Genomic DNA, 22,291 nt, shown 5'->3' with positions numbered 1-22,291 from the left:
GGACTACAGCAGGTACTTACTGTATGTAGCTGTATCACCAATGTGTGCATGTAAATTTACCAAAACCAAAATATTCCAAATAGATATACAGTCACTCTGTTTCACCAATCTCCATCGATTGGCAAAATGGTGCCAAGAAATGCGTGCACCAGAAGAGAGTTCAGACAATACTCAAACACTCCGCGCTTGGACCAGGAAGAAAATGAATTTACGAAGCAGGTAGTGATGTTTTTTAAATTATTGGCAGTTAATCAACTGAATGTTTATGTATATGGGTTAATTTTCCCATACAAGAATTAATGCAAGCCAACTTAGCGAATAATTTTTGGTATCTTTAATGTTCTTAGATCGTTTGTATGATAGTGTACATCAGAAAACATAGCACCTATATATAATCAAAAACAGCTGACATAAAGCTAACCAACAAAGATGGCAGCAACTGGGCAGAGCCGAACTCGTGTCAGCGAGACGGTTCACAAACAGTAACAAAGTCTCGTAGTATGAATAAGTATAATGTACTTAATACATCACAGTCCGGAAACATCTGAAAGTGGTGCATTTCTTTGTCGCTCTACCCGAGAACATTTCCGGCCAAGCAGAGGTTGCAGACGGAGACCGGCGGGCAGATGTTGGCATTAATGGGCACTTGGACACCAGCACCGTTCAGAGCGTTTATGGGCACTCCACTGATCAGGCCACCACCACCGCTGTTACCGCCACCAATCACCTGGGTGTTACTGTTACCATTGTTCTGGCACTGCGCCATACCTGCCAAATAAGTATTATGTTATCAGCCTTGCTGGGCAAAAGGTCATGATTGTCTATTAAGCTTACCGCATGCTGCCTTCTGATCGGCCGTACAACTAGCCGAGCCGCCGGTCAGAGCACCGCCACCGGTGGGCAGGTTGGGAAGAGAAGGCAGACCCGGCAGGGAACCGCCTGCGCTGGCACCGGCTCCCGCACTCGCTCCTCCGCTGGCTCCAACGTCCGCTGTACGGCGTTCCCGGAAGGCCTTGGCACTCACAGTGGCCACCAGAAGAATTACCACAAACATACACTTCATTTTCGGTTAAAAAACGATCACAAAATATAATAGTAATGCTAAAAACGTATGATTTTTTAGTGAGACCGACAATAATCAAGTGCTTCAGTTGCGGTTTGCCACAGCGTTTTATACAAGTCGCTGTCGGCATGCGGTACTTGGTTTCGGAATTGTCCCGTTCGGGGCAAATGTTTGTGATTCACCAGAATATTTCCAGCAGCCTACGACGCAAAGATGCTGTTATTGTCTCTTTCTACAACAGCGGCTGAGGAAGTTTTGTTCGATGCTGTCATGTTTCCGGAAGCTAAACGTTTGACTTCGCTACTTGTGGCCTGTCACGGGTAGACAACATATGCTATTACAACGTCCACAGTCGACTCCATATAAGGGCCACGCATTGTTTTTTGTATATTGAGTAATAGTTAAGTGTCATTTGGCATGGGATATTATTACTTTAACTTTACCGGACAACTTGTGGCAATGAATAACGTTGCGGCATCAAATGTTAATTCGTATACCGGCATTAGAGAACGACTATGGCTCGCTTGAGTGGTTTCTGTCACTGTGATTTTCAACTTCATTAACCTAAAAACTGGTGACACGTTTGCGGAAAATTTTGCCGTGGTTTATTCCTAGGCGGTCTCTTTGTGTTCTGCGTACGTAATTCAGTTCCGCTTGTGCTTTCTAGAGCGTCAACAAATCCTTGGAATGTATTCAGCACAGAAATTTTTTTGTTTCTGAATATGACGAAGCATGCCGTAGAAGTACAAAAAACACACTTGCCCTTCAGCAAGGCCAATAAGTGTGAAAAAGCCCGTAAAATGTACTCGTATCTTGCAAATTCTGATCGGCTGGAATTATTACATACGTACTTATGAAATTACTGTAACAATAAATTATAAACCCTTTGTTATTCAAGACCTATTGTGAGGAAACTCGACAGTTAGCACTTAACACTTTACTTCTAGCACGGATTTGGCTTATTTGCTTACTGCCAATAGGAAACCAAAATTTATTCGTTCAGTACCAGAAACACACGAGCGACCACAATTTTTTCCTTTCGGAAAATAATTAAAAATGAGCAGACAGCATGTAGACCATATAGGAGCGTATCAACAAACGGCCTAATGATTAAAAATCCGTAGACTCCAGTCACGGGAAGTTGCCTTGGGAAGTCAACCTGGGAGGATACTTGCGCCGGCACACATGCTGCACACAGAAGGCGGTGGACAGACACCACTGGAAGCCGCGCCACCGGTATTGCCACCGCTGATCACCTGCACGTTACCGCCGCTACCTAACTGATTCTTGCACAGCGGAATTCCTAAAATAAACAAACCATCGAATAACGAACGCATTCTTTGAGCATATATGTAACAAAGCAGGTTCTGCGTACCACAGAGTGCAATTGTGTCGGCTGTGCAGCCGGCACCACCAGCGGTTGCTCCGCCACCCGGCTGACCAGCCAGAGCGCCAGTCAAACCGCCTAACGGGCTGCCACCGGCCAAGGCGCCCAGACTGTCCAATCCAGGCAGTTGCCGGCGCAGGCGGACGACACTACTTTCGGTGCACGTAACGAGAAGGAGAGCTACCAGAATGCACTTCATGATAACAACGACAGAAATGCCAAATCTGTAGACTGAAGTAATGCCTTGCAGATATTCGTTCCAGTCGGCGCTGCTTCCTGCCTCGTAGGAAATGTATTGTGATGAAAACTATGCGCTAAAAAACATTTAGTGTGCCAGCAGTTGTTGGGTATACCGTATACTACGTACGAATCAATGATGGGTATAATTGCAATTTGGAAAGCATGTTTAGGATCGCATTTAGAGCAAACAAGAATTCAGTGTTTCTTCGTAACGCTGCCTACTTTATCGCAGTAACGAAGTGTACAGAGTGTATGCTGCCGGCATTGATTTTGATTAATAATTATTTTAGAACAGAAAATTCCCAACGTGACTTGTTATTTGCTATCAATCGGCTGCTGTATAGCTGCTCGATAGAACTGTAGCAAGTGCAACAACAACAACCGTCCGCCAATAGCTGTGCCTGTGTTGCAGCCATGACAGCCACCAAAGAATGCGTACTTGTATGGCTGACACTGCCGGATTCAGTTTTCTAGTTTGTGTACAGTACTTTTTTTGATTTTTAATGTGAAAAAATTTCTGCGGAAAAACTTTTACGGTCACAGTTAATATTGTGTACGGCAGTGAAAGTACGCAACGAAATAGTTGTGTAAGGTGGTCTAATTTTCGTTCGGGGAACATTTCAAACTACTGGTCCGAGAGGAAGTCAGTACAATGAAGTCGTTAGACGTTGCATATTAATTTATTGGAATTGTACTAACGTACGCACTGATGCAAGCAACAGGTTGTTTTCTGTGGCAGCACGGGAATGCGGTAATTAAATTTGGCTTTTCTTTAATTTGAGTAGTCTCCACAAAAGACGCTGACTTGAGAAAAAATCTAGTGCCATAACTCATAAATATTATGAGGGCCCCGAGGAAGTGCTCATTAAATCAGTTAATGAATACAGCGGTATCACCCATGCAGACAGCTACGTCCGCTCATCAAACAGGTCAAACAAGTAAGAACACATTAAAGCCGCTAACCAAGGACATTGGCAGCCAAGCAGGCATTGCAGACACTGATGGGTGGGCAGATGTTGGCGTTGATGGGCACCTGCACACCGGCTCCGTTGAGGGCGTTGATGGGCACCAGGCTGAGGATACCGCCGCCACCAGTGTTACCGCCACTGACCACCTGGGTGTTGCTGTTACCGTTGTTCTGGCACTGCGCGAGACCTGTAAAACACACTGTTCAGGTACAGAAAACGAGTTGATGTTACAGTGGTGACGCTTACCGCATGTGGCTTTCTGCTCGGCCGTGCAGCTGGCGGAACCACCGGTCAGTTGTCGTTTTTCGCGAATAACATTGGCGCTGACGCAGGCCACCAGGAGAAGGGTCACCAGAATGCACTTCATGATTGCGGCGAAGGGAGGAGAAGAGACGCGTATTTTGCGAAGAAAAAGTGCTTTTGTGTTAAGTCGACTAGCTTAATGCTGATCAGCGTCTCGGGTGAATGCGGTTTTATATTTCGGACACCGGCGCCTGTATTTTGGCGTAAACAACTTGGGGAAGTGCCGATGGATGTGTGTTGCCATTCGTTTGCAAGGACGAACGACTGTGACAAGGCTGTTTTCGTGAAAATGTTGCTGCTAATTGGTGGCGCCGGATTGCTCCGCTTTTTCGCATGGGGGCCGCCGTAATAGCGGCGGTATGCAGCGTAGAGATACACACCTATGCATGTACAACACCTTGCGGCTGTTTTGTGGCCACATAATTATTTACGCGTGGACAATGTTTATCAAAATATGTTTCTTATGGAATCATAAATTACACAGTCAGTATGTGCAGATATTATTACTAACCCCAATCACAAGTTATAATCGCCAGATAGAAATAATAATATTACATAAAATGATTGAAAGCATGTAACTTTATGGATATCCAACAAATTTAATGTAATGAAGGCAAAGCATTTTCGTGCATAACGAATAAAGATGTTATTCTCGCCAAGAAACATGCAACGAAACACTGATTTATTTTCACATCGGAAAATCGGTGTAATAATTATTAACGCTGCAAAAGGAAATGTATTTCGTTCATGTGGTTATGCTGCAGCGATATTTACAGCCGAGCAATTAACCATACAAAAATGAATAACTTAGGCACATTCACGCTGGTTCATCACTTAAAATCTTCCGCTCATAGTTATGAACTTATGCGCGGTTACTGTTCCTCTGAAGCCTTAAAAATCATCTCATGTGCGAAACCTTTCCGTCAAAATTCACTGTACCCTGTAGGTACGGGTATGTACAGTGAATCTGTTGCGTGCGCTGCAGCATTTCCGGGTTGGGCATTATTGGACCTTGCTCCCACAACAGTGACGACAACGAATGGGCTTTCAAGTAGTTTTTAAAAGTTAAAACAGAACCGTTCTAGCAGAAATGATTATTAATTTTAGCATTCTGATTACTGATCGTACAGTTTGCAAGTGAAATTCCCAGCACCGGAAATGTACGCGTTCAGAAACCTTGACCTCATAAGTTTTGTCTTTTATCAAATACGTCGCGGCAAAGGCACCAAAGAAATGCAAGGTCGAGCTCAGGTCCGTTGATCTGTTTTCCCACAAAGAAAACTTAACGTGGCCGAGGAAGCACAACATTAATAAAAACCTCAAGTCGTTATAAAGAGCTTCGAGATGACCTCTTTTTTTACAACTGTTTTTCATTGTGCTGTTTATTGCTGGCTCTTTAATACAATTCCAAATTGATTTTTACGTACGGTACTTTAATTATTATATTTCGTACTGATTACCGGCTTCGCTTATAAAGTGTTTGACAGTCATTTAATGAATTCATTCGGAAATTCAACATCCGTATCATTTTAACAATATCGTCTCAGGAAACAATTCGGTCACAGCAGCTTTGTCAAAACATATACAGAAAACCAATATGGTTCACATAATCAGCAGACGCATATTATAAAGGCTCTTATTAACCAGCGACGTTGGCGGCGGCACAGACACCACAGACAGAGACTGGCGGGCATACGTTTGCGTTAATGGGGAGCTGCACACCGGCACCATTGCCCAGATTGACCGGGATCAGGCTGATAAGGCCGCCGCCTCCACTGTTGCCACCGGTGATCACCTGGGTGTTCTGGTTGTTGTTATTCTGACACTGTGCCATGCCTGCAAAACATAAAAAAATCACGCTGAGTTGGCAAAGGTCACCAGTCGCTGCACTTACCGCAGAGGGATTTCTGTTCAGCGGTGCAACCGGCGCTGCCGCCTGTCAGCGGAGGCAGAGGCAATTGACGAGCGAAGCGAAGGGCGTTGGCGGCCGAGCACGCAACTAGGAGAATCAACACGGCTGTCTGCATTGTGAGAGATTAAGAACGGCTTGACAGGCTTAACAAATTGTTAGTAATAGTTTTTTAGCAGTTTTGCGGTTGTGAAGTTTATTCGCGAACTGCGACGGATTATATAGTTGGACAGACGTGGTTTCCACGCGACTTACTGGCGACAGGCGGAATATTCCGTTGCGTTCGCATGGATGATTAACGGCTGGTGTTAAACGTGAACACGCTGTGTTTTCTCGATAGTAGTATTTGCCGATTCAATTTTGCGGTTTATTGCTCGGAATGCGAGGCCGCTGGGCATGTTTTGTTGACCACAATTCCACGTGTGGAAAAACAACATTAACACTGGGTGCAACATATTGATTGGCAATAACAACGTGTTGTGCATCAGCCGTTTATAATATTTTTAATGTTCAGTGGTTTTGTTGGAGAAAGAATATGGCGTTTATCTGCAGCATTACATTTTTGAACCAAGAAACATAATAATATACACAGTTAGAACGTGTAATTACAGAGAAAATATCTACGCAAAACAATCCGGTCGTCATTAATATTACACATAAAGAAATTTCTGGCGTTGGCCGTTATTCGTAATTTATTCATTTTTCACCAGAATACATGTAGGTAATTTGAAAGCAAGTTTTTTTTACTCTGTCATTATGATTTCAATGGAAATCACAGTATGTCACTAACCATAAGTTAGTTCTGAAATTTAATTTTTTTTACTCAATGCAATCATATTATTCAGCCCCTTTAAAGTACTCCTACTCGATACGGGAGTAAATAAATATGCGGCATTAGTCCTGCAACCTTAAATGGAACTGGAGCGACTCACAGACCAAGTTCACGTGTACAGTTTGTTCTAAGAAAGCGGACAATCATAAGGATGTTTACAGTGCGGTCTGTGCCGCACATTTTGCGGATCGTTGTCGCTCGGAATTGATAGCGTTTTATGCGGACCGCCCGTGAGTCGTGACTAACACGTTTTTCCTGGAGCTACGCTTCTGTCGGCTCTGTAGTCTAGCTCTACAGTAATCATACGCAGCTGCAAATTTAAGCCAGATCTTGCCTACAAAAGGTCACGAAACTGCAGAACTGCATCTTCGGAGGGCAGTCTCCTTTGTGAGTACTGAGGTTTGTAAGTTGTCCTAGTGCTAGCTGTACTAGAAATAAATTTTAATTTTCATGAAAACGGACTAAAGCGCTTGCCCTAAGTGCGTAACGCGTAACACCTAAAATAGCGCGTTTCGGAGCATCAAATCAGATTATCATCGCATCTTTCTCAAAGCTTTAATTACAGGCAAATAAATTTGCGAACGACTCTGAACCAAACCCCGAATACTTTTTCACCATTTTATAACTCATATTTACAATCATTCTGAAATATTAGAAAAACGGCTTAAACCTGGCTCTGGTTTAGAATCGTCTTGATATTTATGTTTCTCCAATATCAAGACTTACGAGGGCCAATGGAAAAAGAACCTGACTATTCTTACAATAGAGGTCGATGGTATGTGCTATGAAAAGTGAACCTAGCAGCGACGCGTCTTGCACAAAGTATCGATAAACAGTAAAAACCTAAAGTAAGCAAAACTTAAATTAAAAAAGTGCTAAAACCTGCACTTTATAGCAGTTGTGGGTTGCTCAGTCCTCTCTCCTCAAAGACCAACCAAGGGTTATTAAATAACGGTTTGTTATGAATACGAAGCCTTTTCAGCAAAACCTTAAACAGAAAGGAGTATACAAAACCTGTCGTTTTAATTTACGTATATATGGAGATTAATGACTATATTGTGGCCGAATGTTTGAAGCTCCATACTCCTTTCACAGAATTAATGAAAGGCCACCAAAAGATATATTAATAAAAGATTGCTGCATGTATACATAATAGAAGATATAACACTAAAAATAGTGTGTTGGTGTCAGATAATATTAGTGCTTCATAAACTGCATTTTAGCCAGCAACCTTGTGTGATATTTGTATTACCGCGTACTTTTCGCCGATTAATTCGTAACATGCTTTCAGACAACTCTAGAAGTATGCGAATACACGAGTACGTGACAATACGGCTGTAAGAATTTAGTTGATTCACGTTTTATTTATAAGGTCAACCAATGTTCATCGATCACATTTTCATGGATTTATAGCTCATAAATATTATGAAACTGTGGCATTCACATTTTCCGAACTTTGGACATAAATTCGAAAACGATCCAGACAGGAGAATTACACGAGTTGGCGTTTAACCCAGGATGTTGAAAGCCAAACAGGTGTTGCACACGGACACGGGTGGGCAGACATTGGCGTTGACCGGCACCTGGACACCGGCACCGTTAAGGAGATTGAGAGGGATGCCACTGATGAGACCAGCGCCACCGGTGTTACCACCGCTGTTAACTTGGGTGTTGGTGTTGCCGTTGTTCTGGCACTGCACCGAACCTACATTAACCATAAATCAATGAAATTACGGCCACTATGGGTGAGACCTAACACTTTCATAGAATCTTTAAAGGTTACACTTTACTTACCGCACTGAGCTTTCTGTTCAGCCGTGCAGCTGGCGGAACCACCGGTCAGTTGTCGTTTTTCGCGAATAACATTGGCGCTGACGCAGGCCACCAGGAGAAGGGTTACCAGAATGCACTTCATGGTTGCGGCGAAGGAGGGACGGAAGCGTTTAGGACGTAAAGAGAAGAAGAAGAAGTAAAGATTTGCTAGTGAAATTGGATTGTTTTATCTGTCTACGAGAAGCTTCTTTATATACTCATTAGGAGTAAATTTGTTTGACCACGTAGGAAATTTCCGTTTCGCTCGCGTGTTCGGTTACCACGGTGCATTAAACGTGAGCGAACGCTATTTTCTCGTTAGTGCGAAGTTACTGTGTAATTGCTGCTTGGTTGTCGGTTGACGGAGCGATGTTGATAGCCAAAGGGCAAATTTTGTTGACAACATATGTACAGTATGCACGATAAACACCGCATTAAGCACAACACAATCGTATATATCGTAAAATAACATCCGGCGTGCCGCTTTCCGATGTAGTGTCCGGATATTGCAAAATTAAAGCTTAACATAATAATAGTGTTGAATTATTCTGTTAACGTTTACTTTGCGCTGTTAACTTTAATAAATCTGTTTTCATTACTAATGGTATGTATGGTGCTTATTATGTTGCGGCCACTTGCGGGATATGAGCCAGTGTTTACCATTCATGACTTTAAACAGCGCAGCAAGTACTGAATTATTCATCTGGAAATTAGTTCGTGTAAAATTTCGCTGTAAATTTTGTAGGATTTAATTATTTTGAATTGTAACATAATAACTCAATGTTGTATCGGCTGAGCCTTCTCCACACATGTCATGCATTTAATTACAGTACGAGTGTAGCAGCAATGTGCTGAATCCGTATTTGGAGCGTTATAGTCACTATGTATGTGCACTGTTAGCGACAGTTTTGTTTGCTTTGACTGAATATTTACCTGTATCTGCAGTTAGCAAAAAAATTCACTTGATATTTAATTGGTGCTCAGCAGCCTGAAGCCGCAGTGTAGTGAATATTAAACTCATCAAAATTATTTTGCTTATAATTTTGATTAAGCTAATCATAATTGAAAATCGCTGAGTTTTAATTATGATCAGCATAATCAAAATTCAACAATTTTAATTAAACTGGAGCATAATTAAAATTGCCCAATTTTAATTTTGCTCATCATAATTAAAATTCAATTTTCTTTTGATCTATCAGAAAATATTATTTTTAATTTGACTTATAATTAAGCTTAAGTATAATTAGAATTGACCAATTTTAATTATGCTCAAGCTTAATTCAAAATTGCCATAATTTTAATTGAATTAATCATGATGTTTAATTCCCAGCATAATTAAGAGTTTAATTATCACTACCGCAATGCGTGAAAAATTAATAAACTGTGTTTAATTACTGCTTTAATGTGGCCTGGAGATTGCGACAAATGGCGTTAGGTAATTTTGACACAACGGATCGCGCTGCAACCACATGAGGTAATATTTGTGAACTCATCCCGGCAGAAGGAAACGGAGTAATTTAATTTATTGTATGTGCAAATACTAACAAGTCAACAAGATTTCGGATTCGTCAGGTGCACTATTCGTCCACAGCCAATGTGTCGTAAGAAACATCAGAATAAAAAGAATAATACACTATCGGTTGCTGTAATCAATTAACCGAGAACGTTGGCACCCAAGCATGCATTGCATACGGATACGGGCGGGCAGACGTTGGCGTTGATGGGCAGCTGGACGCCAGCACCGTTCAGCAGGTTGACGGGCACGCCGCTGATCAGGCCACCACCACCGCTGTTACCGCCGCTCAGCACCTGAGTGTTGGTGTTGCCGTTATTCTGACACTGTGCCGACCCTGCAATTACAGACCGGAGATAATTAAATTTTTTCAATGCAACAATCACTCTTTACAAATACAAATTTATAGCTTGCATTAAAAGGGTCTTTTAATTTTGTGAACAGCGGCCTTTGAACACGTGAATCCAAAAAGGTCACTCACCACACTGCGCTTGTTGAGCCGCGGTGCAGCTAGCGTTACCGCCCAAAAGTTGTCTGCGTTCACGAATAACGTTGGCGCTGACACATGCCACCAAGAGAAGGGTCACCAAGATGCACTTCATGGCTGCAGCTGATATGTGATACTTAATGACTTGATAGCAAACAGGAAAGTTTGTAGTTTGTCGAAAGTTGCAGGATTGTTTGCTTCGAAAAACCGCAAGTGGTTTATTTATATAGCAAGTTCTGTGTTGGCAAAAAAGCCACACTGCGGTCGCGGCTAATTAGTACAAAGCGCGCATGCCGATTGGCAACTTCCGGCGCATAATTGTTCTACAGAGTACGATGATTAACAGTCAAGGCTTGTGTACTGCATCACACATTTTACGTTGATCGTGAGTAACAAGTTTTTCTCAGCATTGTTCACTGCGATGCACTTGTGGTTTGGGTCCGTGGTATGCACAGCCGGAGGGAGGTAGCTCTCGACACCGCAGCGACACTGGTTCAAAACAACCCATTACTCATTTTGTTTGTTCCACAGTGGTAGCGGTTTCTTTTATGCAAGTATTCGCTTAGTAACGCTTCGAGGACATTTTTCGCAAGTTTTTCATCACAAAAATTTCTCCGGGTATGCACACTTTTTTTACGCAGTCTTTTACCTGTACAGTGTACTGGCTGCAAGCCTGCCACAGAGACAAGCAAATATGAAACAGCCAGAAATTCAGCCGAATTCCATACTCTTCTGAGTAGAGAAAAGGCTACATGTACTGCACGCATTGTACAAGTATTCCAGCCTGTGTAGAGCAACGTTAATCATACAGGCAAATGTGTTACGTACTATTTGTAGAGAGGTGGCTGTTGTTTGTGCATCACGCGGCTGTTGTTTGTGCATTGTGACAGCTTTATTATAGAATTAAACTTACTCGCTCCATGCAGTCAAACGTTATAAGGGGCCAGGGCTACACCAACACATGCAAATTATACAATGTCGTGCATTCGGCCTTGTTCGTCAGGATTAACTATATATTGTTTTTCGTATTAAAAGATTTTTTAATACAAGTCCGCTTGCGGATCGTTATCAGTAGCAATATAGGTTCGAAACATCGACGCAGGTCGTGCAGTTCACCAGTCAGTGCAGCTGCGCAGCCTGCGGTGGCTGAAGGGATGTCCTTGCGATGAATGCGCGGATGATCAGTGTCGACAGCTTTTTTTGCCGTGGGGATCTGCGGTTAACCCGTGTCAGCGTCCTTTGTGCCCGCAGGCGGCAATGCGTGGAAATTCCACGTGTCGCAAGCACGTGCTTCGTCTCCAGAAAAATATTCCATGTGTTGCAAGGTTATACTGGAAATGTTTCCAATATTATTACTAAGTTACAGTATTTAATTCAATATCTGTATTCTCGTTTAACCCGTCGGTGTGGTCGCGAGATTAGAACGATGGCTGATTGCATTGTGGCTTCTGAGAGCGGAAACCAAATGCTGAGGAATGAGGAGAGAACGACACTTGTTGCGGGACTTCTCTCCGTGTCACCTACTGGCGTGCCGTGCTTCGACAGCGTTGATTGTAATGTTGTCGAATAGAAAATTCATACAATAATAATAATTATTATTACATTTATTGGTACTGTCTAGTGTCTACAGCGGTGTTTAAACGAGAATAAAAATTAACAGATTTTCTGCTACTTTATATGTAATGCTGTCCCCAAAGGTGTTTAACGGCGCTAACGTCTTATAAGACTTTACGTATCTGTATAGTCTTATCAGTAAATTAACGTTGCATAAGCGCCGCAGCGTTAATTAAAGGTGCGGCGCGGAGGTGGACGGCAGCGTTCGGTTTGGAAACATGTGCAGAGTACTACGTACAGTCATGTGATCGCCGTGATGTCAATCAGTAATTACGATGAATTGTATAAGCAAGCAGTACTGTACGGGTTAGCCAGTTTAGCCTCCCATGTGCCGGAAACAAAACCTGCAACATAATTATTAATAACAGGCTTACCGTGCATACTGCATGCTGTACTTATGATAGAGCACTAACCGTAAATGTGCATGTACTGTACGTCGAAACCGGTTCAAAATAGCAAGAACCAGGTGCTTTTACCAAACAGCAAAAATGTTAACGCACGGCTCGCAGTCGTGTGGTGCTTCTCCAAGCACACAGATCGTGATAGTGTTTTTCCTGGTTGTGTCAATTGCAATGTCCACAGACGGCATTCTTAGCAACACCGGGACCGATGTCACATTCGAAGAAATGAAGCGTCTGTCCGACATGGGCGCGATGAACCTCATCGATGTGCGGGAGCCAGCGGAACTCGCCAAGGACGGAGCAATTCCCTCGGCTGTCAACATTCCTCTGGGGCAGTTCAAAGATACACTGCGGCTGTCGCCATCGGAACTGCAGGCATTACACGGCCTCGCAGTTCAGGGTCAGGATAGCGAGATTATTGTCAGTTGTCGCTCGGGTCGGCGAAGCACACTGGCCGCAGCGATGGCGAGAGAACTGGGTTACACCAATGTGCGCAATTACGCGGGCGGTATACTGGAATGGAATGCCAAAATTAATCCAAACGGGAGTTAAAATGGCAGCTCTAATCCCTGTATTTCTGCCATTGCTTCTTATAAGGCGCGACATGGTATTAAACTAGTATAATATAAGTATAACTGTTACAATATATCTTAATATCCGAGACACATTACTGTGTATTTTTCTCCTGTCCATGTTGCGGCATATTCTCATTATTCACCTGTGGTACAACGTATTATGCATTAATTAAAAACATCACAGTTTTTACAACATAAAAACTTCGTTAAACTTTTCCGCTCCTTCCATTGTACCCAAAAATTGAGACCGCATTCCCCCGTTGTATCTCCAGCGACAATCTTTGACGTAAAAATTCATGGGAACGCTTTTCGCCTGTTTGCTGTTCCAGTCGTTTACCCAATTCTTTGATAATGGCGATAGCAGCCGCTTCCCAAGGGCTTGTTCCGAAGGCTATCGGAGCAAAAATATACCTGCCGCTTAAGTACAGATAAAGCCGCGACTTCTTCTCTTCCGCTTCCACCGCGGCTGCACCTGCGTTAGCCGCCGTAGATTTAATGTGGGAAGGCGTAACGGTATCCACACACGTGACATCCCAAGCTAGACACATCTCCTCTGCCAGGCAAAGGTCGTGCAGCCATCGGGACGTTGTGCGGCATATTGTTTCGATAATTTGATGTGCCTCAGTATGACTTATAATTATCGAAAAAAAGTGTACAGACCAAAAAATGCTTTATTTCTGACAGTTATCTTAAATTCAACAAACCAACAACTTTCGACACAGTCGCAAGTCATGACGATGTTCACAGTAGCGTTCATAAATATTATGAAAACCTACATCTGTAGGCAGCTACTGATGACCTTTGTACACGTGCACTGCAAAATTTGAGCAAAATTAAGGATAAATCCGCGTGTTTCTTTAACCGAGGACGTTGGCAGCCAAGCAGGCATTGCAGACGGAAATCGGTGGACACAGATTGGCGTTGATGGGCACTTGGACGCCGGCACCGTTGAGGGCGTTGACGGGGATCAGGCTGATCAGGGGAGAGCCACCTTGGTTACCGCCAGTGATCACCTGGGTGTTCTGGTTGCCGTTGTTCTGGCACTCCGCCATACCTGCAGTAAAAGACAATGCAGGCTAAGAAGGAGCTAATGCCGATGTGACGCGACGACACTTACCGCACTGAGCTTTCTGGGCGGCCGTGCAGCTGGCGCTGCCACCGGTCAGTTGGCGGCGTTCACGGAGGACATTGGCGCTGACGCAGGCCACCAAGAGGAGGGTCACCAGGATGCACTTCATGGTTGCGACGAGACGGAGGAGAGATAACGTAATGTTTTGCAGAGGGCTTAAGCTTAGAAACTTTGAGACTTGTTTGGTAAGGGCTACTGTACATGTCGGCAGTTCTTTTTATATACAGATACGTCCGGCGCAGCTTAATTTGTCGTCTGCCATTTTGTTAGTATGTCAAGCGGGAATCTACCCAAACAAGATGTTTACGACCACTAACGACACAACGTGCCATATAAAGCGTGCGTTATGGAAGTTGTTTTTGCGTTTGGCGCACACATTCAGTGGAATTATTGTTGGTTATGCCAGTGTTGTGGCTTGCGGGCAAACTTTGGTGAATGTTAATTGTAAACCACGAGAAAGCGGAGCGTGATACACCGTCTGCGTGCCGCTCGACATAAAACACTGAGCAATAATTATGCAGCAAAGTTATGCTACAGATTGTTGGTGTTTTCCATATGCTTATGACTTCTGCCTTGTTAGACTTTACGAAAGCCGCTTTTAAAACGAAGTTTGTTGCGGTTATAGGTTAAATATTATTTCCTAAACGTACGCTTTTCAGTTGGGTATTCGGCAACCAAATTATGTACATTGTAAACCATGAGTTCAGAAGAAAAGTAAAATGAAGAAAGGCGCTCAGTATAAAACGCACAATATACGCAGTCACGCACAGATATGAATTGTATAAAATGAAACTATGCAGTATTCCGAACCGGCTTAGCAAAAAGCTACTTGTAACTTACTGTATCAAATACGTGCAGTGAGAAGAGTGGTTGGACATCTTCACTTGTAACGAAGCGTCGATGTAATCAAGAACTGGATCAGCCAATCAGCTTTATTTGCGCCATACATTGAACTCTAAAATCGTGAAAAGGCTAAACGGAAAAGAATTTTTAAAATATATATTTTATTTCAGTTTATTAAGTTGATATATTTTACAAACAAAAGCTAGACTGCGAATGTTAAAAGTTTTCGAAATAGAGCTTTTGAACTTAAAACTTATAAGAGGTTATGCGCACGTACGGCGCGGGTCCTTTATGTTTTTCGCTTCTTTTTTCTTTTGCCTGACAAACACTTCCGGTATCACCATTCAGACCTCACTGCGACTACTAGAGTAGTGCGGCGAACACTGGAATAGGAATCAGAACGGCAAGAGGAAAAGACATTGCAGCAGCGCATACGATAGCATTCTGCTGCGCTGTTACTACTACAAAGCGACCGTCAGCACCGTGTGGTTGCGGTACAGAAAGAGTGCAACAAACCAAAGGGTCGTTATTATGCACAATGACGCCGTATGTATTAGATCGCCATTCCCGACATTTTCACGAGCAACCAAACTTGCTTCGGACCGCAACCTGCAAGCGCACTTTGGTGTTTACAAATCTACACACGTGCTGACGCTGTAAACAAATACAGCATTTAACCGAGTTGTTTGACCTTGAGGTTCGTTGACTTGAATGGATGTTCCGTGTTACTATAAAGTAGGCTTCTATTGAAGGTCACTGGCTTCAACTGTACAATAACGCTAACAAATAAAAGAATTCTTGCCTAATTTCCTTATGCCCGCACTTTGGGACTTGTAAAGAGTCTTCGTTTTTGCGATCGCCAGCAGTTGTCTGCAGTGCAGCGCAACATTTTCCGTTACTACAACCAAGATGAGTAGTAGGCAGCACGATTTTGTGTTTAGGTTTAACGTGCATACAGTACGGCCAGCAATTATGGTTTCAGAAAATCAACTCTCACGAAACAGTAAAAATTGCATATGTATAGCGACATTTAGTAACCGTCTCAGTCCTTCTGAGCTGCTCTGCTTCAAGATGCGACGAGCCTTCCCAGCGACACGATATACAGTAGCACAGCGAAGGTTGAAGATCCATTAAAAGTCTGACCAAAATACTTGTGTCTGTGTTATGCACAAACGATTATGAATAAAATTAAACCTGAAAAAATGAAAACTCAATTAGAAAGATGAAAAAATAGTACAACTAAGCACTGTTTTATCGCTTTGGTTTTTGTGAACTGTTGCAACAGCTTCCTCTGATATTGTTTTATATTTTCCCCTAAATTACTCAAGGTAACTCCTGCACTGGAGTATTGTGCAGATTAGAAGTTTGTACGCTCCCCAGCTGGTTCTGCGACAACACAGTCGGGAAACAAAAGGTCATCCCCATTACATTCTGCTAAGATCGGCTATTCCTGTAGATACAGACTAAAGAATAAACATGTCTCTGTTGCTGAAAAGCCGCAGTGCACATACACGTGCGATGCACGCTGCAGTTCTTAGCAGAACAATGAGCCAGTTTTTGCAAGTGGAAAATACCCTTAGGTCACGTTGCCGACATTGTTGTACATGCTAACAGTAAGCGTGACCCAGCGCATTCTTACCTATAGTTTTGTTTTAAGTCGCGTGGATATTTTGGCGTAAATTGAACGCCGAAGGCAGCGGCATTTATGGCGATTCAACAATCAGCTCTTTTTCAATTCGGCCTCTCCAGAAAACTGTACGAGAACAATAGAACTGACCTGCGCACTCTAAACAGTATACGCTAAAAAAGCAAACTACAGTATGTATATAGAAAGCTGATAAAAGTCAAAATTAAAAATGTGTCATGGGTTTCCCTGATGTTAAGTCCCGTTTTACGCCTACAGTAAAAGATAGTGAGGGTTACGGCAAACGTTTTCTTTTTGTCCGTTTCAAAGCTTTCGATTTCAGAGATTGTAGCTTCTGTTGTTTGCTATCTGCAGTCTTATTAACTTCTCTTACTTACGTCCTTCGATTATTACGCTAAATCAAAATCCCAGATATTCGCAAATTTTAAGTTTGAGAAGTGTGTAGCTAAATACAAAATATACTCATTTATTTACTTTGAGTATAGTTGACAGCGTCTAAAAAACAACATAATACAAAATACAATACAATACAAAATATCTCAGAATCGCTCAGTTGCACTTACTGCATATGTTAAATCGTGTACTGTACTCGTATTGATAGCATTTTTTTATTTTATTTGCCGGTATTCCTTACTGTTAGTGAATCGACAGTTTATGGCATACGTTATAGGAAGACTGTCGACCGAAGCCGACTACTGACAATGAATTGCACTTCTGTATAGAGTACAGGTTCGCAATGGCGCCAATTAATGGACAACAAAACGTTGGTGCCTTCCGTCGTCGCTTCCGGGCGCACGTTACTGTAATGCAGACCTACCAGCAGCCAAGCGCACAGTTAAACAACAATGCCAAGAAACCATCGCTCACGTTTTATTGCTTTGTAGTAAATTGCATGCGCGTTTCTTGAGCGGAATATTCCTTTTATTAATATATTCACTAGATTGCGCTTGACAATATAAAAGAACGCTTTTCTCAAACCGTACCACAACGCAATCATCAACTCTCTGAATTTCTTAGCTCTTTCTCGAAACGTCAAAACCTTCCCTTAACAATGAAGACTGCCGTATTGATCCTCCTTGTGGCCTGCGCCAGCGCCAATGCCCTGCGCTTCGCTCGCCAGCTCACCGGCGGCTCTGCCGGATGTACCGCGGAACAGAAATCGCTTTGTGGTAAGCGCTGATGACCTTAAGTTTCTTACCAAACAGACAATTAGATTGTTATGTCTGCATGCATACATACTGCATCATTTACGAAATTTATAACTTTCATGATATTGTTCTGTCTGTATTGTTACTAACGCACTGACTCTCGAGCAACTGAATTTCACAAATGTGAATTTTATTTTGCAGGTATGGCTCAGTGTCAGAATAACAACAACCAGAACACCCAGGTGATCAGCGGTGGTAACACCGGTGGCGGCGGTCTCATCAGCGGTGTCCCCCTCAATCTGTTGAACGGAGCCGGCGTGCAGGTTCCCGTTAACGCTAACGTCTGTCCACCGGTGTCCGTCTGCGGTATCTGCGCCGCTGCTAATGTTCTCGGTTAAAAGATCACGGCTTATTACCCGGAATCTGTTTGACTGTTGTGATGGAACAAAATTGTTTTTTTACGTGTTATGTTTCATAATAATTATGACCGACCGTAAAAAGGTGGTTATAATGTCTTGTTTTCAAGACGCTGCTCAATAAAAATGTATTTTAACACGTTCGTTTTTGTCGATGCAGCTTGCTCTAGGAGCAGTGAACTTATACAGTACTGTATCAGGCTGTCAACAAATTAAATCGATATTCCCGGCTTTCCAGCACCAGAATAGTACCACTACCATTTTATATACAGATGTTCGTACACCACCCTGTCGGTAAAGTTAACGTTGTTCTCGCGTCAGAATAAATTAACTCTGAAATTTATACGGAATGACCTGACGGATATCAATAATTGGCACCCATATCATATAATTGGCCATATGGTAGCTAAATTACGAGGTAATTCCCCGCCCTTTTTCCACAATAAACGCGACTTATCGCAACCGTACCGACAACATGCAGTTTTAAGTGCTTTTCATGTGCTGATGTTTGTTTTTGCATATGTTGATGTTTTTTCTGGTTTATACTTGTTTCCGCTGGCTTTCATGTTTTCGTGGTATCGCATTTTGATGTTATTTTAACATTCTGGTTTGTTCTCCGCTGTCTGAAGCTTAGAGGGGGCAGTCGCTTCGTTGCAAGGACAATAAACTTCATTACATTACATACATAATTGCGAATTACCGTAAAGTGAATAAAGGGAAATACAAAATCACGCAGTTCACGCAGACCGTGTTTCACAATACAATATATTCGTACTATACAATATACTGTATATATAATATAATATAATATAATATAATATAATATAATATAATATAATATAATATAATATAATATAATATAATATAATATAATATAATATAATATAATATAATATAATATAATATAATATAATATAATATAATATAATATAATATAATATAATATAATATAATATAATATAATATAATATAATATAATATAATATAATATAATATAATATAATATAATATAATATAATATAATATAATATAATATAATATAATATAATATAATATAATATAATATAATATAATATAATATAATATAATATAATATAATATAATATAATATAATATAATATAATATAATATAATATAATATAATATAATATACAATACAATAATATACAGTACTATAATATACAATACAATATACTCGTTTCAATATACTCGTACTATCCACGCAGTTAGCACTGCACTATCTTAAACACTCGCACAATCACTTATACAAGATTTTATTTCGTTGCATTTTCGAAGAGTCGCGCTGGCAGAATCGATTTGCATCACAATCGACTCCAGTTCACGGTTACTAGAGGAATTCATCTTTCGAACGAGAAATCGAAATTTCAAAAATGAAAGTTTCTAAAGTTTTCAAAATAAAACCCGAAGTTCGCTACAATACCGGGCATTTCCAACTATATTGCACCGGACGTTCCCAAAGTTCGTTCGTTTAAAATGTTTATCTCCGAGATTTCGCAAACTTTTATAGTATCGTATGAAGAAAGCAGTAGTTTTCGCGGGAGTACAGGGTAATCTGAAACAATTCATTCATACGAATTAGGGTAGATGAGATGTACTCTGTACATGGCCCGGTACAAGGTACCAAATTCGTGTGCATGCACGAAAAGTTTCACTTTCGCGTACTCTCAAACATTTCTTTTCTTGGTTACGACATTCTGCAGCAAAATGATTTGTATACAGAGGCGCAAAAAATTTGTCTCAGAGGCAGTAAAAATTACGCTAGTGTTAAAAACGTTGTAACAAAAATTCTTATTAGCAAGAATATCTACGCTTATATCCACCGATGCGCCTTGGATCTGTCAAGACCGGCAACTGTTGTCAAAACGCTACTTGGCCCAATGTTGCCGCTTGCAATACGTGACGTGAGAACGTCAACGGTGCTTTTATTACTGTGGTTATTAGATCACCATGTGAACTTCGCTATTTAATTTTAATTCTCCACCGACCGTGTACAAAATTGGAATAATGTTATTCAGGCAAGCCAGCAAAGCTCTCGACACTATTTCAGCACCGAAAGCGTTTTCCGAAAAACAAACTTCTCTCCAGTATTGCTATGAAGGTATTTTCTGTCGCCAGCGGAAAAAGGTATAGAATTCCGCGTGCGAGTCGCGTTAGGTGCACGCGACGGGCATCATCTGTCTGTGGGATACACGAACGCCAAAAGCAGCCATCAGGCCTTCAAGCGAGACAGCGCGCGACAACTGGTCATATTACGACAACCACAGCAAGTCACGCAAAAATCCTGTTCTCGGAAGAATCCGAACGGAATTGGCCACCCTGCCAACCGACTTAATTGGGCTGCCATCTGTATTTAAGGACGGAATAAATGGTTGAAATCACAACTATTAATTTGCAACTCTGTTTTCTATTCCATTTCTCGAAAACAAAAGTACTCCCTCACAATGCAGACAGCCGTGTTGATTCTCCTCGTTGCGTGCTCGGCCGCCAACGCCCTTCGCTTCGCTCGCCAACTGCCGGCGCTGCCGATACCCCAGCTGACAGGCGGCAGTGCCGGTTGCACCGCGGAACAGAAATCCCAGTGCGGTAAGTGCAACGGCTGCTAATCTTTGTCAACTCAGTATGACCTTTGCATGTTTTGCAGGTATGGCGCAGTGTCAGAACAACAACAACCAGAACACGCAGGTGCTTAGCGGTGGCAACAGTGGAGGCGGCGGCCTCATCAGCCTGATCCCGGTCAATCTGGGCAACGGTGCTGGTGTGCAGCTGCCCATCAATGCAAACGTCTGCCCACCCGTCTCCGTCTGTGGTATCTGTGCCGCCGGCAACGTGGCTGGTTAATCCAAGAGTCACGATTTGTTTTACATATATGCGCTCTTTTAAATTCTCGACCATGTGATTATGTAGATGTTATTACTGTTAAAATGACGGTGTAAGTTGGCTGTTCAATTGCTTATTACACTTTACGATGACATTGACTGTAATACGAAATCGGAGAATGTTTTGCGAAAAAGAGCGTTTGTTTGGCGGTCAAGAATTCATAATAGTAAGATATGTTTTCGCCCATTATTCGTATACTGATGCCCTTGGTCTAGCAGTATTTTTCCCCGCCACAGATTATAAACATATGAAGTTAATACCGAACCCAGTGCCAGTACCAGTATGCACCGAGCTTCCTGAAACAATGACCACTAACCAGTAAATGCGGTGTTATAGTGTTCGATGTTGAGTGTGTTGCCGACGTAACTTTCGCTTCTAGAAAACGGTGATTCCTTAATGACTAATCTTTTCAGGCCATATTTCTCTAAGTCCTGCCGCACCAGTTTTATAGTACTTGAAACAAACTGCGACAACCATTTCGGAAATTAGCCGATTTCGGTAGCGGTAGATGGCACGCCAGGAATCGGTTTATCACTTCAAAGGGGATACGTGAGGTGACGAGCCACAGTTTTCGTATGCTTAGTGCTCGAGCGCGCGCTCAACCGCAGTTAGATAAATATCACGGTACTGTAACTGTTTTTTCGAATATTAAGTCACACCAGCTCGTGTACTGTTGCAACAATGCAGTACCATACAACTCACAATCAATAGAATGTATCCATGTTACAGCGGAGCAGTACAGTATGATCGCCCGGCATCCAGTTCGTGAAGGCAGAGAAAAATGCATCAAAAACCCAGCGGCTCGTCACCTACGAAGTGGACTGCACCAAGGACGACGCCAGCGTCCCACCCCCCCACCCCTCCCTACATCAAGAAAGATCAAGTAGCGAAGGCCGTGAATAACGTTCTCAAGCAACAGCCTATCGCCGGACTGTTCACGATTAGGTTCACACGCGCCGACGCGGCCTCTTCCCCCGCGGACTAGCGAGCCGTCCTTTTAATCTATTATCTCGTTTCTTCATTTTCGCAACTTTTTACCGGCCTTTATTTTACTGCAGCTGCAGCAGCTGCTTTACCGTAATTTGAGAAGGCGTTTGTATTACGATTT

General features: G+C 42.3%; 9 protein-coding genes across 11 annotated transcripts; 2 read left to right on the top strand and 7 right to left on the bottom strand.

Moving 5' to 3' along the window:
* Positions 1 to 386: 386 nt before the first annotated feature.
* LOC129593352 (loricrin-like) lies at positions 387 to 1,128 on the bottom strand. The gene is made up of 2 exons (XM_055489614.1): positions 835 to 1,128; positions 387 to 768 (listed from the first exon to the last, which is right to left on the bottom strand). The coding sequence occupies exons 1-2, from the start codon at positions 1,061 to 1,063 to the stop codon at positions 572 to 574; spliced, it is 426 nt and encodes a 141-aa protein (XP_055345589.1). The 5' UTR covers positions 1,064 to 1,128; the 3' UTR covers positions 387 to 571.
* Positions 1,129 to 2,036: 908 nt separating this feature from the next.
* LOC129593353 (uncharacterized transmembrane protein DDB_G0289901-like) lies at positions 2,037 to 2,913 on the bottom strand. Its single transcript, XM_055489615.1, has 2 exons — positions 2,439 to 2,913; positions 2,037 to 2,366 (listed from the first exon to the last, which is right to left on the bottom strand). Exons 1-2 carry the CDS (start codon positions 2,647 to 2,649, stop codon positions 2,218 to 2,220), a joined length of 360 nt encoding a protein of 119 aa, XP_055345590.1. The 5' UTR covers positions 2,650 to 2,913; the 3' UTR covers positions 2,037 to 2,217.
* A 532-nt stretch (positions 2,914 to 3,445) lies between these two features.
* On the bottom strand, positions 3,446 to 4,116 carry LOC129593355 (uncharacterized). The gene is made up of 2 exons (XM_055489617.1): positions 3,905 to 4,116; positions 3,446 to 3,845 (listed from the first exon to the last, which is right to left on the bottom strand). The coding sequence occupies exons 1-2, from the start codon at positions 4,023 to 4,025 to the stop codon at positions 3,649 to 3,651; spliced, it is 318 nt and encodes a 105-aa protein (XP_055345592.1). The 5' UTR covers positions 4,026 to 4,116; the 3' UTR covers positions 3,446 to 3,648.
* Positions 4,117 to 5,438: 1,322 nt separating this feature from the next.
* On the bottom strand, positions 5,439 to 6,082 carry LOC129593354 (uncharacterized). The gene is made up of 2 exons (XM_055489616.1): positions 5,856 to 6,082; positions 5,439 to 5,797 (listed from the first exon to the last, which is right to left on the bottom strand). The coding sequence occupies exons 1-2, from the start codon at positions 5,986 to 5,988 to the stop codon at positions 5,601 to 5,603; spliced, it is 330 nt and encodes a 109-aa protein (XP_055345591.1). The 5' UTR covers positions 5,989 to 6,082; the 3' UTR covers positions 5,439 to 5,600.
* A 1,964-nt stretch (positions 6,083 to 8,046) lies between these two features.
* LOC129593409 (uncharacterized) lies at positions 8,047 to 8,712 on the bottom strand. Its single transcript, XM_055489703.1, has 2 exons — positions 8,497 to 8,712; positions 8,047 to 8,407 (listed from the first exon to the last, which is right to left on the bottom strand). The coding sequence occupies exons 1-2, from the start codon at positions 8,615 to 8,617 to the stop codon at positions 8,211 to 8,213; spliced, it is 318 nt and encodes a 105-aa protein (XP_055345678.1). The 5' UTR covers positions 8,618 to 8,712; the 3' UTR covers positions 8,047 to 8,210.
* Positions 8,713 to 9,997: 1,285 nt separating this feature from the next.
* LOC129593419 (uncharacterized) lies at positions 9,998 to 10,797 on the bottom strand. The gene is made up of 2 exons (XM_055489713.1): positions 10,509 to 10,797; positions 9,998 to 10,364 (listed from the first exon to the last, which is right to left on the bottom strand). The coding sequence occupies exons 1-2, from the start codon at positions 10,627 to 10,629 to the stop codon at positions 10,168 to 10,170; spliced, it is 318 nt and encodes a 105-aa protein (XP_055345688.1). The 5' UTR covers positions 10,630 to 10,797; the 3' UTR covers positions 9,998 to 10,167.
* A 1,670-nt stretch (positions 10,798 to 12,467) lies between these two features.
* On the top strand, positions 12,468 to 13,341 carry LOC129593323 (thiosulfate:glutathione sulfurtransferase-like). The gene has a single exon (XM_055489578.1). It carries the CDS (start codon positions 12,617 to 12,619, stop codon positions 13,079 to 13,081), a length of 465 nt encoding a protein of 154 aa, XP_055345553.1. The 5' UTR covers positions 12,468 to 12,616; the 3' UTR covers positions 13,082 to 13,341.
* Positions 13,342 to 13,757: 416 nt separating this feature from the next.
* Positions 13,758 to 14,443, bottom strand: LOC129593324 (uncharacterized). Its single transcript, XM_055489579.1, has 2 exons — positions 14,222 to 14,443; positions 13,758 to 14,158 (listed from the first exon to the last, which is right to left on the bottom strand). Exons 1-2 carry the CDS (start codon positions 14,340 to 14,342, stop codon positions 13,962 to 13,964), a joined length of 318 nt encoding a protein of 105 aa, XP_055345554.1. The 5' UTR covers positions 14,343 to 14,443; the 3' UTR covers positions 13,758 to 13,961.
* Positions 14,444 to 17,675: 3,232 nt separating this feature from the next.
* Positions 17,676 to 21,420, top strand: LOC129593376 (uncharacterized). Of its 3 annotated transcripts, none has more exons than XM_055489654.1 (2): positions 17,676 to 17,890; positions 20,948 to 21,350. In XM_055489654.1, the coding sequence occupies exons 1-2, from the start codon at positions 17,773 to 17,775 to the stop codon at positions 21,142 to 21,144; spliced, it is 315 nt and encodes a 104-aa protein (XP_055345629.1). In that variant the 5' UTR covers positions 17,676 to 17,772; the 3' UTR covers positions 21,145 to 21,350. The 3 variants fall into 3 exon arrangements, with proteins under 3 accessions (XP_055345629.1, XP_055345628.1, XP_055345627.1); XM_055489653.1 differs by lacking the exon at positions 20,948 to 21,350 and adding an exon at positions 18,071 to 18,515 and having other exon boundaries at positions 17,692 to 17,890; XM_055489652.1 differs by lacking the exon at positions 17,676 to 17,890 and adding an exon at positions 20,695 to 20,889 and having other exon boundaries at positions 20,948 to 21,420.
* The last annotated feature ends 871 nt before the right edge of the window (positions 21,421 to 22,291 follow it).

Source organism: Paramacrobiotus metropolitanus, unplaced genomic scaffold (genome assembly GCF_019649055.1).
Source record: "Paramacrobiotus metropolitanus isolate TYO unplaced genomic scaffold, Prichtersi_v1.0 Parri_scaffold0000061, whole genome shotgun sequence".
NCBI lineage: Eukaryota > Metazoa > Tardigrada > Eutardigrada > Parachela > Macrobiotidae > Paramacrobiotus > Paramacrobiotus metropolitanus.
The sequence above is the reverse complement of the archived record's forward strand: the minus strand, read 5'-3'. Positions and strand labels throughout refer to the sequence as shown.

What these genes read in the sequence shown, in the direction of transcription:
- LOC129593352 (XM_055489614.1), bottom strand. Translation starts at nt 1,063, where the DNA reads ATGAAGTGTATGTTTGTGGTAATTCTTCTGGTGGCCACTGTGAGTGCC. An exon ending in CGATCAGAAGGCAGCATGCG is followed by an intron (nt 769 to 834) that starts GTAAGCTTAATA and finishes CTTATTTGGCAG; the next exon opens with GTATGGCGCAGTGCCAGAAC.
- LOC129593353 (XM_055489615.1), bottom strand. Translation starts at nt 2,649, where the DNA reads ATGAAGTGCATTCTGGTAGCTCTCCTTCTCGTTACGTGCACCGAAAGT. An exon ending in CGACACAATTGCACTCTGTG is followed by an intron (nt 2,367 to 2,438) that starts GTACGCAGAACC and finishes TGTTTATTTTAG; the next exon opens with GAATTCCGCTGTGCAAGAAT.
- LOC129593355 (XM_055489617.1), bottom strand. Translation starts at nt 4,025, where the DNA reads ATGAAGTGCATTCTGGTGACCCTTCTCCTGGTGGCCTGCGTCAGCGCC. An exon ending in CGAGCAGAAAGCCACATGCG is followed by an intron (nt 3,846 to 3,904) that starts GTAAGCGTCACC and finishes TGTGTTTTACAG; the next exon opens with GTCTCGCGCAGTGCCAGAAC.
- LOC129593354 (XM_055489616.1), bottom strand. Translation starts at nt 5,988, where the DNA reads ATGCAGACAGCCGTGTTGATTCTCCTAGTTGCGTGCTCGGCCGCCAAC. An exon ending in TGAACAGAAATCCCTCTGCG is followed by an intron (nt 5,798 to 5,855) that starts GTAAGTGCAGCG and finishes TATGTTTTGCAG; the next exon opens with GCATGGCACAGTGTCAGAAT.
- LOC129593409 (XM_055489703.1), bottom strand. Translation starts at nt 8,617, where the DNA reads ATGAAGTGCATTCTGGTAACCCTTCTCCTGGTGGCCTGCGTCAGCGCC. An exon ending in TGAACAGAAAGCTCAGTGCG is followed by an intron (nt 8,408 to 8,496) that starts GTAAGTAAAGTG and finishes TGGTTAATGTAG; the next exon opens with GTTCGGTGCAGTGCCAGAAC.
- LOC129593419 (XM_055489713.1), bottom strand. Translation starts at nt 10,629, where the DNA reads ATGAAGTGCATCTTGGTGACCCTTCTCTTGGTGGCATGTGTCAGCGCC. An exon ending in GGCTCAACAAGCGCAGTGTG is followed by an intron (nt 10,365 to 10,508) that starts GTGAGTGACCTT and finishes CTGTAATTGCAG; the next exon opens with GGTCGGCACAGTGTCAGAAT.
- LOC129593323 (XM_055489578.1), top strand. Translation starts at nt 12,617, where the DNA reads ATGTTAACGCACGGCTCGCAGTCGTGTGGTGCTTCTCCAAGCACACAG.
- LOC129593324 (XM_055489579.1), bottom strand. Translation starts at nt 14,342, where the DNA reads ATGAAGTGCATCCTGGTGACCCTCCTCTTGGTGGCCTGCGTCAGCGCC. An exon ending in CGCCCAGAAAGCTCAGTGCG is followed by an intron (nt 14,159 to 14,221) that starts GTAAGTGTCGTC and finishes CTTTTACTGCAG; the next exon opens with GTATGGCGGAGTGCCAGAAC.
- LOC129593376 (XM_055489652.1), top strand. Translation starts at nt 20,748, where the DNA reads ATGCAGACAGCCGTGTTGATTCTCCTCGTTGCGTGCTCGGCCGCCAAC. An exon ending in GGAACAGAAATCCCAGTGCG is followed by an intron (nt 20,890 to 20,947) that starts GTAAGTGCAACG and finishes CATGTTTTGCAG; the next exon opens with GTATGGCGCAGTGTCAGAAC.